Genomic DNA, 15,080 nt, shown 5'->3' on the forward strand with positions numbered 1-15,080 from the left:
TTGTTCCCTTAGTTATATTGTATATTTATAATAACCTTAACAATACTATATTACCTACACTATAATAATGACTAATTGGGAGTGTTTGATTGCACCTGAACAATCATAATATCATACAATTAGAATATGTAATTGTATTGTCTGTAAAAAAAAACACGTCTTAAATCGGCAGTGTAATGGTGAAATATAGGGTTAAAGTATCATGAGTGTGTTTACATACTTTGCATTTATTTTTACTGAAATTAAACACTTTTGAATTATCTTTCAGCAATAGCATCATTATATTTATCTAAACATACATAAAGTTCTTAGTGGTACTGGTCTATATAACACATTAGGGCAGGGGTGTCAAACTCAATTTCATCGTGGGCCACATTTGAATGATGGTTGCTCTCAAAGGGCCGGTGGTAACTTTAACAATTGCATGCATGAATTGAGAAAGCCTCACTCAGGATTTTATTTAAGTCGTTAAAGTCTGAACTGAAAACTTGTAAATTTGGAAAAAATGAGAAATAAAGATTTGCAAACTTAAAATTAAATTATAATAACATAAGTATAATGATTTAAGGCCCAAAAAGATATTGCAGATGAAGTATTTTCAAGAAGAACAGTAGCAGTAACAGTATGAATTGTAGTAAATATAGCCAGTGATGCATGACGTCCACTTTAGTGGACAGGTGAATAATCATAATTTCCTGCGAACATCAAATCAATACTTTGACAATTTATGAATTATATGATTCATTAGTTGTTACTTGATGTCACCAAATGTTTTATACCTGCAGGGGGCGCTTTCCATAAAAGGATTATTGGCAGGATATCGGCAGGTGACTTGGTCCATCTGGCTTTCTGTCGTTCCTCTTGGTTTTAGAGAAATGTATCATGCACTTACACTGACTTTCCACTGAGTGGCAGTGTGGATGATGCAATAGGGTCCTATGTAGTGGCTGACGGTGCAACTATGCAATCAAAACCCATGCATATACAAGAAAACACCTTTTGAAAAGCTGTCCACTGTAGTAGCCTCTATGACTATATAAATATACATGGATAAATTAAATATATATAATATGTATAAAATAAATGTATTATTTTACAATATTTCCTCTGCATTGGATTATTATCGGATAGGTTAATAACTTCATAATTAACTATGTCTAAAAGCAGAAGTCTAGGGCAAATAATTGCAAGTAATTGCAAGTCTCTTCAGTGCCATCTCACAAAATGAAATGCATTGTGGGACATGTAGTTTATGGGCAACGTGATCCTGTAAAGCAGCACGTAACCTTATAATAAACGTAGTATACTTTTTGCAAGCTCTTGTGGGCCACATACAATGAAGTGACGGGCCGGATTTGGCCCCCGGACCAAGAGTTTGAGACCCCTGCATTAGGGCATAGCAAACTAGTTATAAAAGAAGGATACACATCCTCGTATTCCTGCGTTCCACTTATGTGAGATGGAGTCAAAGAAATGGAGATGAAGTAAGTGGTCTGGAAAAGGGTGTTATTTTAATCGTGATCATGTACAGTGATGCACTGCATGTAATAACCATACAGAATAAACAGTGATTGTGCAAATGTATAAAAGCCCGTATTCACAAAGTTGTATAAAAGCCACAATTTCAAAAACCAGAATGACGTGCGTTTTCCCACGAGTTCAGACAGGTAGCTGCCAGTTTGACAATAATTCAAATGTTAAATGTGTTTTTTAAACATAGTCAAACAACCTGAGAAGTAACATTAATGTGCTCCTGATTTTAGCTGCTGAATACAATCACACCCAGTATATCTGATCATCTCTGATGTGACTGAATACAGACCTGAATCAGAGCCAACAGGAATGGGCTGAAAACAAATACACCTGTAGATGCACACACGTTTCAGAAAACACCATCAGGATTGTATTACCTCGGTCCACTTTCATTGTGTGACAATCATGTTTGATTTTTAAATGATATGTTCATTTTTAAATGGTATTGCTGTATGTCTCTTTCATTTTTTTATTCTGGGTGCAACACGTGTTAAATCCTAAAAGCATTAAGGTGAATCAAAGTGTGTTTTTAATACCTTAACACTTCACTATGATAATGTTTTGCTGGATCAAATTGTAATTCCTTATCTTTAAATGGTCTTATTTGTTTCGTATTGTGCCATTTTTTACTTTTTATATAGCTTGTTTGTATTGCTTTGAAATGTGCTGCACAGATTAGCATTTCATATCAATATGAAGTATAGCTGCACACAAACCCCAAACTCTGTTGATGTTCAGGTGAACTTTCTGATGTTCAAATCTATTTGTATGTGTGTAAAAGCATCTGAATGCATGTTCATTATTCCCCACAGAAGATATATTTCTTGTATGTTTCCTGTGTCGATGAGCTGTGTTTTTTTTTATTCACAGATGTTTGTGTTTAGTGCACAGATTAACTTCAAGTGAACCCAAATGTTGCCGCTCCTAAGGTGTTGCAAGGACTGGTTTCTGGTGGAGAGTAAGATTAGAAAATATAAACTCTTATTATATAGCGAAGTTAGCTTAGCACAAAGAAAAAGTATCCATAAAACAACAATTTGCCCGTTTTGTGAGCTGCAAGATTTGAAACTTTTCAACCAAAGTTTGGAGTGGAGTAAATAAAACAGCCATTCATAATGCACTTGTTTCCTCCTTCTTTCCTTCCCCCCTTGCTCCCTTGCTCCCTACTGGCAGTGGCGTTGGTAGTTGAGTTTGGCTCCCAGCCTGGTTCCTGCCAGCTGTTTGTTGAAGGCGGCGTCCATCTCTCGGCTCTGTTCGGGGGTGAAGTGGTTCTTCCAGTCGCCCACCTCGCCTGCAGGGACACAAATATCTCACAGTTAAAACCTCTGATTTCACCGATTTCTCGTTAATTTGCTTAAAAATAATTAAGAAGTATTCTTTATCTGCAACACTGAAGTTCTTGTATATTAATAGTGGAATATCAGACCTCATTTCGTTGAGCATTTAAACATAATTTAAACAGTTGAACATTTCGGGAAATATGCTTATTCACTCTGTCTCGAAAAAACCTCATTTGTTTATGTTAAAAAACAAATGATATCATATTTGTATTAATACAAAACGTTTTGAGCGATTCTGCACATTAAGTATTTGCAACCTTAAGTACATTTTGAAGTACATTTAGCTGATGTTACTTCGGTACTTTTATTTATGTAACATTTTTAAAACAGCACTTTAACTTGTAATTGAGTATTTTTAAGGTTGTGTTACCATTTCTACTCAAGCAAAGGATCTGAGCACTTCTTCCATCACTAATTTATTGAAATGTATTGTAGAAGTTGTGTTCCATAATGGATTTACTAAGCGGGAAGAGGAGGCAACTTTAAGCCGTCTGTGGCTATTGTTGCTTCATAATGACTGATAAAGAGACCGTATGCAAGGCACCTTTTCTGAAGATGACGTCCCCCAAAGCCTCATGGGAGTTAGCGGAGCTCTGTTTCATGGCGGAGAAGGTGCTGCCGTCTGAGATCTGAAGCACCTGAGCCTCCGTCAGAGTGTAGCCGAAGAAGGAGGAGATCTGACGGATGCCATCGCTCAGGTCCTGCAGGACAGGAAACACATTACAGGTCACCTATTATGCAAAATCCTCTTCTTCATGTCTCTTCTACATCAACATGTGTCCCTCTTCTTCAGGTCTCTTCTTCATCAACATGTGTCCCCTCTTCTTCATGTCTCTTCTACATCAACATGTGTCCCCTCTTCTTCAGGTCTCTTCTACATCAACATGTGTCCCCTCTTCTCCATGTCTCTTCTACATCAACATGTGTCCCCTCTTCTTCATGTCTCTTCTACATCAACATGTGTCCCTCTTCTTCAGGTCTCTTCTTCATCAACATGTGTCCCCTCTTCTTCATGTCTCTTCTACATCAACATGTGTCCCCTCTTCTTCAGGTCTCTTCTACATCAACATGTGTCCCCTCTTCTCCATGTCTCTTCTACATCAACATGTGTCCCCTCTTCTTCATGTCTCTTCTACATCAACATGTGTCCCCTCTTCTTCATGTCTCTTCTACATCAACATGTGTCCCCTCTTCTTCATGTCTCTTCTACATCAACATGTGTCCCCTCTTCTTCATGTCTCTTCTTCATCAACATGTGTCCCCTCTTCTTCATGTCTCTTCTACATCAACATGTGTCCCCTCTTCTTCATGTCTCTTCTACATCAACATGTGTCCCCTCTTCTTCATGTCTCTTCTACATCAACATGTGTCCCCCTCTTCTTCATGTCTCTTCTTCATCAACATGTGTCCCCTCTTCTTCATGTCTCTTCTACATCAACATGTGTCCCCTCTTCTTCATGTCTCTTCTACATCAACATGTGTCCCCTCTTCTTCATGTCTCTTCTACATCAAACATGTGTTCCCTCTTCTTCATGTCTCTTCTTCATCAACATGTGTCCCCTCTTCTTCATGTCTCTCTACATCAACATGTGTCCCCTCTTCTTCATGTCTCTTCTACATCAACATGTGTCCCCTCTTCTTCATGTCTCTTCTACATCAACATGTGTCCCCTCTTCTTCATGTCTCTTCTACATCAACATGTGTCCCCTCTTCTTCATGTCTCTTCTACATCAACATGTGTCCCCTCTTCTTCATGTCTCTTCTACATCAACATGTGTCCCCTCTTCTTCATGTCTCTTCTTCTACATCAACATGTGTCCCCTCTTCTTCATGTCTCTTCTACATCAACATGTGTCCCCTCTTCTTCATGTCTCTTCTACATCAACATGTGTCCCCTCTTCTTCATGTCTCTTCTACATCAACATGTGTCCCCTCTTCTTCATGTCTCTTCTACATCAACATGTGTCCCCTCTGTGGAAAGAGACTCTGAAAGTTTCAGGAACAAAGATTCTCTCTCTTTTTGATCCATTTCTATAAAAACCTGTCTGAAAATGAGCTGATCAGATTTTGGCCACTTTATGATGTCATAACGATGTTTTGTCTTGTGTAGCCATTAGCCAATCAGCAACCAAGGTAACCCCCCCCCCCCCCCCCCCCCCACACCTTATCACCTGAATCTCCTCCTAGAGCACCATTGAGTTCTTTTTAACCAAATCTCTCTCAGAGGGGCGTGGGGAGGGGCTCCTTATTTTCATCTAAAGTAACAGACAGAGAATCAGCACTTTTGAAACAGGGCTGAAACAGAGGGGATTATGGGTAATGCTGCAATGATCTGTTTGGTGTTTCAGCCAATCAGAGAAAGGCTCTGTATATATCTGAGACCTGTAATATATTGATGAAAAACCGTATAACAGGGGACCTTTAATGAGTGACTCTGCAGCTAACTCAAGTATCTGCAGGCTGGGATTTTTAATAAATGAACTGAAAGAATGGGCTGCATCCATTGAGGGAAGAAATGATGAAGCAACTATAAGAAAGAACAAGTCAATGTGTTTTTACATCGATGAGTGTGTGATCTACCTGTTTCAGCTCCTCGTAGGTGACGATCATCACGTTTGGGTCGACCATCCTCTTCTCCCAGGCCAGAGCGTGGTCAAAGTATGACCCCCAGGCAACTACACACACACACACACACACGCACACACACACACACACACACACACACACACACACACACACACACACACACACACACACACACACACACACACACACAAATTAGAAAGCACACGGTAACAAAAAGCCAGACTCAGGGACGATAGAGAATCTGACAGGGAATATATAAATACAATTGGGTAAATATTTGACACAGCTGATTGAGTAGGTGTGTTTTAGGAGTGGAAGACAAATGACTGGAAGTGTGGCACATGTCAGAGACACACGTTTTGCAATGATCTGTTAGTAACTGGCATTGAGATGACAAAGAAAGTAGAAGGTTCACCTCTGCACAGCCCTGTAATCTGTGGGCGGTGACAGTGATTCATCGTTTAAGAGCACAGTCATTTTCCAGTGACACAGCATTTCTGCAGCACTCATTATATGTTAGTATACACATGTTGTGCAGGAAATTAGGCTTGCATGTAACCTATTTAATAATAACTAGATGTCATGATTGTGATGTCAATGAATGTCCAATATGTTTGACCTTTCTCCTGTAATTGATAACTTTTAAATTGGTACTTTTGCACCCTAGGTTTTAAGACGTTATGTTATCAGTGCACGTTCTGATAAGCTGCCCTCCTTTGACCTGTGAAGGCGTGAGAAGCATTTTTTTGTCCGTTTTTTTTCTTCAAAATGTCACCTTTCCCCCAAAATGTCACTTTTTTTCTTCAAAACTTCACTTTTTTTTCTTGACTTTTTTCTCAGAATTTGACTTTTTTTCTTCAAAATATGCCTTTTTCTTAGAATGTCCCCTTTTCTCAGAACTTTTATTTTTTTGTCCGTTTTTTTGTTCAAAATGTCACTTTTTTCAAAATGTCACTTTTTTCAAAATGTCACTTTTTTTGTTCAAAATGTCACTTTTTTCAAAATGTCACTTTTTCCCCCCAGAATTTCGCTTTTCTTTTTAAATCATTTTGTGACATTTTCACTGAAGAGACTTGCAATTACTTGCCCTATACTTCTGCTTTCAGACGTAGTTAATTATGAAGTTATTACCCTATCAGATAATAATCCAAAGCAGAGGCAATAATGCAATAATACATTATTTTATATATATTCAATATTTATATATGTATTTTTATATAGTCTTAAAGTTACAACCGGCCCTTTGAGTGCAACCATAATTCCTACGAGGCCCGTGATTAAATTGAGTTTGACACCCCTGCTTTAGCCCCATGTTGCAGGTTAAGTGTTTAATGATGACTTGACCTCTTGCACTCAGCAACCTCTTTGTATCATGGCTGAAATGTAATCCCATGTGGTCTAATGGATTTTAAGTAGGAGTGCTTGTTCAGCAAATGATTATCTATAAATGTTTTTCTCAGTCAAGTCATGCATGTGTTTTCTCACCGTCTCCGCTCATGAAGTTGGAGTAGAAGGAGTCCCAGGACTCTGAGGGCAGCACCGGGTTGTTGTTGGAGAAATGATAAAACGAGACCAGCGTGTCTTTAGGGTTCCTGAAGATCACCAGTATCTGTAACACACACAACACCATTTAAAACAAACATTTTAGCTCATTTCACTGCAATCTATTCATAATAAGTCAATGAAAAAGGAGGAAATCAATCAATCATGATGTCAAAAAGGAGAGATGAATATAATTGGAATTGAAAAGGATAGTAATGATTGATTTTCTTCTATCTTTGGGATATTTCTAAAAAGGCAAAATAGTGATTTTAATTATATTCTATTTTCTATTTTAATAGTCATACGTTTTTATTTCATTCAAACTCAATCAAGCGGTGTTTCCTATTTGAAAAATATCATAACTATCAAAAAGATAATTATAAAACAGAACCTTTTGTGAATTCAAAATAAATAGATTTTGTATTTTAAGTTAATTCATTGCAAGAAGGATAACCTGAGGAAGAATAGCGATGTATTTTGAAAGCCACTTCTACATCCATCACGTCTTCATGTGTTTCCCCTTTGAGGATTGAAGTAACCTCTCTCTCTTTCACTGTTTTCCTTTTAGAGTTTCTATTTGTGTGCCTGCAGACTTTTTAAAACTTACTTTAGTTTTCTTTTCATTGAAGGAGGCGGGGATGTTGTCGGGATGAAGGTGAGTCCCCAGAAACCTCCGAGAGGGAGCCGCCTCCACCTCCTGAGGACAGAGCGGGACAAAAACATTATTACATACTTACAAAAACACCTTTTATATGCATGCTGGTAGACAGAATGAGATATCATTTGAAATGCATCTAAATACATGTACTATGGTTCTGTAGTTAAAGTCACATTTGAAGTACACTTTGACTTCTCTTGAGTATTTTTTTCACACTTTATGAAGCTTTATACTTATCCTCCATTATATTTGAGACAACTATTGTAGTACTTTTTACTTTACTACATGTATCCAACTTCTTAAGGTTCTAGCTAGTTCAATAATAATGTATAATATTTGGTTATAAATATAGCCATCCAGCGGTATTCAAATAAACCCCACCTTTACCGAGCTGAACATTGAAGTGATGAACACATGAATGGATCAATAACTATAACACAATCATTTAAAACATATGATTCTTGAATAGGCCTTAACTCATTATGATTACTTTTACTTTTGGTACTTCAAGTATATTTTGATGCTAATTCTTTTGTCCTTTTACTTTAGAAAGATTTTGAATACAGGACTTTTCCATTGTTAGTATTTTCCCAATAACGTGTAGCTAATCTTACTCAAATACAACATCTGAGTACGTCTGCCATGACTGATCACTTGTCATTCTCCTTCAATCGGGCCAGGCCTAAAATGACTATTGAATAAAGAATGAATGACTGATCTCTGTAAACTATTTGGTTAAATCTTGGTAAATATTCTCTTTGTTCGAGGTTAAGGGAAGATTAAGAAAGAAATATTTACTGATGGTGGGAAACAGGATTCAAACAAAGGTTGTCAGAGTCCCACCATTTTTATTGTTAATTTACCCTTAACATGCAACCAAAAGTCACGCAATATTACGTCCTGTAGTTTTAGAAACTGTTAACTATATTTTTAATAATTTAACTGTCATTTATACATGCATGTTCATCTCTTACGAATAAAGTCTCTCGTTCTCCAATTTGAAACCTGTGTAAAGTACCTCGGCCATCATTGTGACTTCTTGTGTTTAAAAAGAAAAATCCATCTACAACATTTTATAGCAACAGCTTTCCTGGGTAAAGCAGTACATATATATGAAGTTTACTGACATGTTACTGCAGTACATATATATGAAGTTTACTGACATGTTACTGCAGTACATATATATGAAGTTTACTGACATTAGTAGTATTCGTTTTATTTGTCCCCGAGGGGAAAATGGGTTGCAGCACATCACAAAGGCATTTAAAAAGATAAGACAATACGTCACTGACAACAACATAGACACAGATTAAAACAAACAGACATAAGAAAACCAGATATCGGCAGACATGACAAAGGGGCCTATAGGCATCTCTGCGAATTGAAAGTACTTATTGCCTGAGATCGCATGCTGTGGTTTTATTAAATGTGCCAAGTGCTAGGACTGTCTTAGGGAAGAAAGCTTTTAGATGTGCAGCTCCACTAACATGGAACAGTCTGCAAAAAGAATGGAAAATTACTAAGCTAGTACCACTACATGTTTTTAAAGCTCGGTTGGATGCTACAAAATCAGATGCTGTTGGTACCTGTACATGTGGTTAAATATGTAAATTGTAATCCCTGTACATTTTGCTGTATGATGTCCTTTTGTTGTTCTGTTGTTTATGTCTTCTTGTGGAACCTACTGCTGCAGGTCTCCCTTGAAAAAGAGATCATTGATCTCAATGGGATTTTACCTGGATAAATAAAGGTTTTGAATTGAATTGAATTGAATAGGCCCTCATTTGCGAAATAGGGGGGACAGGGCCAGACCAGCTGGGTAAACAGTGCGTCCTAGCCATCATTTATTTAGGAGTTTGATGGCTTGTGGGACGAAAGACAGCCGAGATCTGTTCTTTTTGAACAGAGGGGGACGATATCTCCGCCCGGATGGCAACAGTTCAAAGTAAGAGGCAAGAGGGTGCCTCAGGTCACTCACAATATTGTGTGCCAATTGACACAGTGTACTGACATGTTACTGCAGTACATATCCAGTGTACTGGCATGTTACTGCAGTACATATCCAGTTTACTGACATGTTACTGCAGTACATATCCAGTGTACTGACATGTTACTGCAGTACATATCCAGTGTACTGACATGTTACTGCAGTACATATCCAGTTTACTGACATGTTACTGCAGTACATATCCAGTGTACTGACATGTTACTGCAGTACATATCCAGTTTACTGACATGTTACTGCAGTACATATCCAGTGTACTGACATGTTACTGCAGTATATATCCAGTTTACTGACATGTTACTGCAGTACATATCCAGTTTACTGACATGTTACTGCAGTACATATCCAGTGTACTGACATGTTACTGCAGTACATATCCAGTTTACTGACATGTTACTGCAGTACATATCCAGTTTACTGACATGTTACTGCAGTACATATCCAGTGTACTGACATGTTACTGCAGTACATATCCAGTTTACTAACATGTTACTGCAGTACATATCCAGTGTACTGACGTGTTACTGCAGTACATATCCAGTTTACTGACATGTTACTGCAGTACATATCCAGTTTACTGACATGTTACTGCAGTACATATCCAGTTTACTAACATGTTACTGCAGTACATATCCAGTTTACTGACATGTTACTGCAGTACATATCCAGTGTACTGACATGTTACTGCAGTACATATCCAGTTTACTGACATGTTACTGCAGTACATATCCAGTGTACTGACGTGTTACTGCAGTACATATCCAGTTTACTGACATGTTACTGCAGTACATATCCAGTTTACTGACATGTTACTGCAGTACATATCCAGTTTACTGACATGTTACTGCAGTACATATCCAGTTTACTGACATGTTACTGCAGTACATATCCAGTGTACTGACATGTTACTGCAGTACATATCCAGTGTACTGACATGTTACTGCAGTATATATCCAGTGTACTGACATGTTACTGCAGTACATATCGAGTTTACTGACATGTTACTGCAGTACATATCCAGTGTACTGACATGTTACTGCAGTACATATCCAGTGTACTGACATGTTACTGCAGTATATATCCAGTTTACTGACATGTTACTGCAGTACATATCGAGTTTACTGACATGTTACTGCAGTACATATCCAGTTTACTGACATGTTACTGCAGTACATATCCAGTGTACTGACATGTTACTGCAGTACATATCGAGTTTACTGACATGTTACTGCAGTACATATCCAGTTTACTGACATGTTACTGCAGTACATATCGAGTTTACTGACATGTTACTGCAGTACATATCCAGTTTACTGACATGTTACTGGCAGTACATATCCAGTGTACTGACATGTTACTGCAGTACAATATCCAGTGTACTGACATGTTACTGCAGTACATATCCAGTGTACTGACATGTTACTGCAGTACCTATCCAGTTTACTGAACATGTTACTGCAGTACATATCCAGTGTACTGAACATGTTACTGCAGTACATATCCAGTGTACTGACATGTTACTGCAGTACATATCCAGTGTACTGACATGTTACTGCAGTACATATCCAGTGTACTGACATGTTACTGCAGTACATATCCAGTGTACTGACATGTTACTGCAGTACATATCCAGTGTACTGACATGTTACTGCAGTACATATCCAGTGTACTGACATGTTTACTGCAGTACATATCCAGTGTACTGGACATGTTACTGCAGTACATATCCAGTGTACTGACATGTTACTGCAGTACATATCCAGTGTACTGACATGTTACTGCAGTACATATCCAGTGTACTGACATGTTACTGCAGTACATATCCAGTGTACTGACATGTTACTGCAGTACATATCCAGTGTACTGACGTGTTACTGCAGTACATATCCAGTTTACTGGCATGTTACTGCAGTACATATCCAGTGTACTGACGTGTTACTGCAGTACATATCCAGTGTACTGACGTGTTACTGCAGTACATATTCAGTGTACTGACATGTTACTGCAGTACATATATATCCAGTTTACTGACATGTTACTGCAGTACATATCCAGTGTACTGACGTGTTACTGCAGTACATATCCAGTGTACTGACATGTTACTGCAGTACATATCCAGTGTACTGACATGTTACTGCAGTACATATCCAGTGTACTGGCATGTTACTGCAGTACATATCCAGTGTACTGACATGTTACTGCAGTACATATCCAGTTTACTGGCATGTTACTGCAGTACATATCCAGTGTACTGACATGTTACTGCAGTACATATCCAGTTTACTGGCATGTTACTGCAGTACATATCCAGTGTACTGACATGTTACTGCAGTACATATATATCCAGTTTACTGACATGTAATCTAACTCTTTGATCAGAGAGTTTTCTCCTCGTGATGTCCCTAAATCACCCTCTGTTCGGGTGATTGGGGATCTGCCTTTCCTTTCACGCCCTGCAAACCTGGAATGAGCTGCCAGGCGTATTTCACTTTGAACCTTTAACTTGTTTTTACATTTTACAGAATATTATTGCTCTTAAATTCCTCTGGCTTCTGTATGTTTTAACATTCAAATGAACACACATCAAAGGTAATAATTCCTTATAAATAAAGAATTATAATTCAATAATATTAGATAATATAGCCTGTTTTATTATGAAATGGGCCATTGCTAATTCTTTTAATTCAGTAAGATTTTGAAAGCAGGACTTTGCTTGTAACAGAGTCTTTTTATACTGAAGTATAAGAGCAGGGTATTTGTCCAATGCTGTATGTTTGTATGTTGATTGTTGTTGAATACTTGTAGACAGAACGTAACGTAGCATTCCCATACAACTAAACTGCTTCCACATTTTATGCTTTAAGGAAAATGCAGATTACTGGAGCAATTTCAGACACATGGTCGTGGGATTTGGTCTTGTTCAGGTTACAAACTGTTTAGCTGATTTTTTGTTCCCAATCCCAAACTCTGAGGTAATACTAGAAAGACAAATGAGGGGAGTGTAAAGTCAATCTTCTCATGTAGCTCGCGCACAGAAAGACTATATGTTCCTTGATTAATTAATTATACATCAGCAAACACACACACATGTGTGTGTGTGTGTGCACACACACACATATATACACCATGTATACATCACTTCAGGGGACATTACATTGAATTATATGCATTTCCTGGAGACTTATCCTAACCTTAACCATAACCAACACATGCCTAACCCTGACCCTTACCCTAACCAAGTCTTCACCCTAAAATGAATGATTCCCCACTTGGGGACCTCCATTATGTCCCCATAAGGGAGAAAACAGATTTAGGTCCCCACAAGTATGGTAATGCTAGGCCACACACTCACTCTCACACACACACACACACACACACACACACACACACACACACACACACACACACAAGACATTTTCTGACTTTAACAATCCACAGATTTTACTTTTAAACACCCACAGGCCGACACCCTCAACATGTGTTTACTTAATTACTTAATGAGGTTTGGTGTGTGTTTGTGGAAGAAGAAAGGATTATAATAAAGGAGTGCAATATTACACACACACTAAGAGTAGGCGCTATTTACACTGTGTCAACACAACCTGTTTAAACTTGTACCGTGGTCACAAAATGATTCGAGATTAATATAATCAATCAATCAATCAATCAATGTTTATTTATATAGCCCAATATCACAAATGTTACATTTGTCTCAGTGGACTTTACAGTTTGTACAAAATATCAGTATGACAATACGACACCCTCTGTCCTTAGACCCTCACATCGTACAAGGAAAAACTTCCGGAGAAAACCCACAGTTTAAAGGGAAAAATGGGAGAAACCTCAGGGAGAGCAACAGAGGAGGGATCCCTCTCCAGGACGGACAGACGTGCAATAGATGCCGTGTGTAAATTGAAAAGATAATACATTTGCAACATAGGTAGTCCAAATGTTTGGAAATGCATGTGTGTATAATAGGAAGATGAATCCACGAGGATATCCATCCAGGGCCTATGATCCAGGACCACAGCCACGACTCAAGATCCAGGGCTCGCGATCCAGGACAGAGGAGCGCAGGATCATCCATGACTCCGGATCCCGGCGTATATAGACACCAAAAAGAAAGACATTTGGGGAAGCTGGGTTAATCGGAACATGAGAGTACACAGGTATAGACAGAGAGAAGGAAGAAGTAAGATGTCCCCCGACAAACTAAGCCTATATCAGCAAAACTAGGGGCTGGATCTAATCAGCCCTAACTATAAGCTTTATCAAAAAGGAAGGTCTTAAGCGCACTCTTAAAAACGGATAGGGTGTCTGCCGCCCGAACACAAACTGGAAGCTGATTCCACAAATGTGGAGCTTGATAAGAAAAGGCTCTGGCTCCCATTGTACTTTTAGAGACTCTAGGAACAACCAACAACCCTGCATTCTTGGAACGCAATGCCCTAGTAGGACAGTAGGGTATAATGAGTTCTTTAAGGTAAGATGGCGCCTGCCCATTAAGGGCTTTGTAGGCGAGAAGAAGAATTTAAATTCTATCCTGTGTTCTATAGGGAGCCAGTGTAAGGCAGCCAGAACAGGAGTAATGTGGTCCCTTTTCCTAACTCTGGTTAGTACACGAGCCGCAGCATTTTGAATCAGCTGAAGCGACTTGACTGACTTCTTGGTACACCCTGATAATAAAGAGTTACAATAATCCAGCCTTGAAGTAACAAATGCATGGACTAGTTTCTCTGCATCGTTTTGAGGCAAGATATGCCTGATTTTTGCAATGTTACGTAGATGGAAGTAGGCGGTCCTTGAAATTGATTTTATGTGGGCGTTAAAGGATAAATCCTGATCAAATATAACACCAAGATTCCTTACAGTCTCACTGGAGGCCAAATTAATGCCATCCATAGTTAGTATATCCTTAGATAATTTGTTTCGTAGATTCTTCGGGCCAAGTACAATAACTTCAGTTTTGGTCGTGTTTAACATCAAAAAGTTTAAGGTCATCCACGTTTTTAAGTCCTTAAGGCAGTCTTGAATTTTATTTAGATGATTAATTTCATCAGGCTTGATTGATAAATATAGTTGAGTATCATCCGCATAACAATGAAAGTTTACAGAATGATTCCTTATAATATTGCCTAACGGAAGCATATATAATGTGAACAAAATAGGTCCGAGCACTGAGCCCTGTGGCACTCCATGGCTAACTTTGGTTTGCGTGGAAGATTCATCATTGACACGTACAAACTGAGAGCGTTCAGATAGATAGGACCTAAACCAGTCTAAAGCAGTTCCCTGTATGCCAACTAAGTGCTCTAGTCTTTGCAATAAGATATCATGGTCGATAGTATCAAATGCAGCACTGAGATCGAGCAAAACAAGAATAGAGACACGTCCCTTGTCAGAGGCTATTAGAATG

The 15,080-nt window shown here is 38.5% G+C and overlaps 1 protein-coding gene across 2 annotated transcripts in view; it reads right to left on the minus strand.

Annotated features, from left to right (window-relative positions):
- Positions 1 to 1,485: 1,485 nt before the first annotated feature.
- The window catches only part of sult6b1 (sulfotransferase family, cytosolic, 6b, member 1), a 29,726-nt gene continuing 16,131 nt past the window's right edge, over positions 1,486 to 15,080 (minus strand). For both annotated transcript variants that reach the window (XM_034237290.1, XM_034237289.1), the window contains 5 exons: positions 7,609 to 7,698; positions 6,945 to 7,068; positions 5,454 to 5,548; positions 3,418 to 3,574; positions 1,486 to 2,824 (listed from right to left, as the gene is read on the minus strand). In XM_034237290.1, the coding sequence (XP_034093181.1) occupies positions 2,697 to 2,824; positions 3,418 to 3,574; positions 5,454 to 5,548; positions 6,945 to 7,068; positions 7,609 to 7,698 (594 nt within the window). In that variant the 3' untranslated portion in view covers positions 1,486 to 2,696. The remainder of the gene's footprint in view (positions 2,825 to 3,417; positions 3,575 to 5,453; positions 5,549 to 6,944; positions 7,069 to 7,608; positions 7,699 to 15,080) is intronic.

Source organism: Gymnodraco acuticeps, unplaced genomic scaffold (assembly GCF_902827175.1).
Source record: "Gymnodraco acuticeps unplaced genomic scaffold, fGymAcu1.1, whole genome shotgun sequence".
In the NCBI taxonomy this organism is placed as follows: Eukaryota; Metazoa; Chordata; class Actinopteri; order Perciformes; family Bathydraconidae; genus Gymnodraco; species Gymnodraco acuticeps.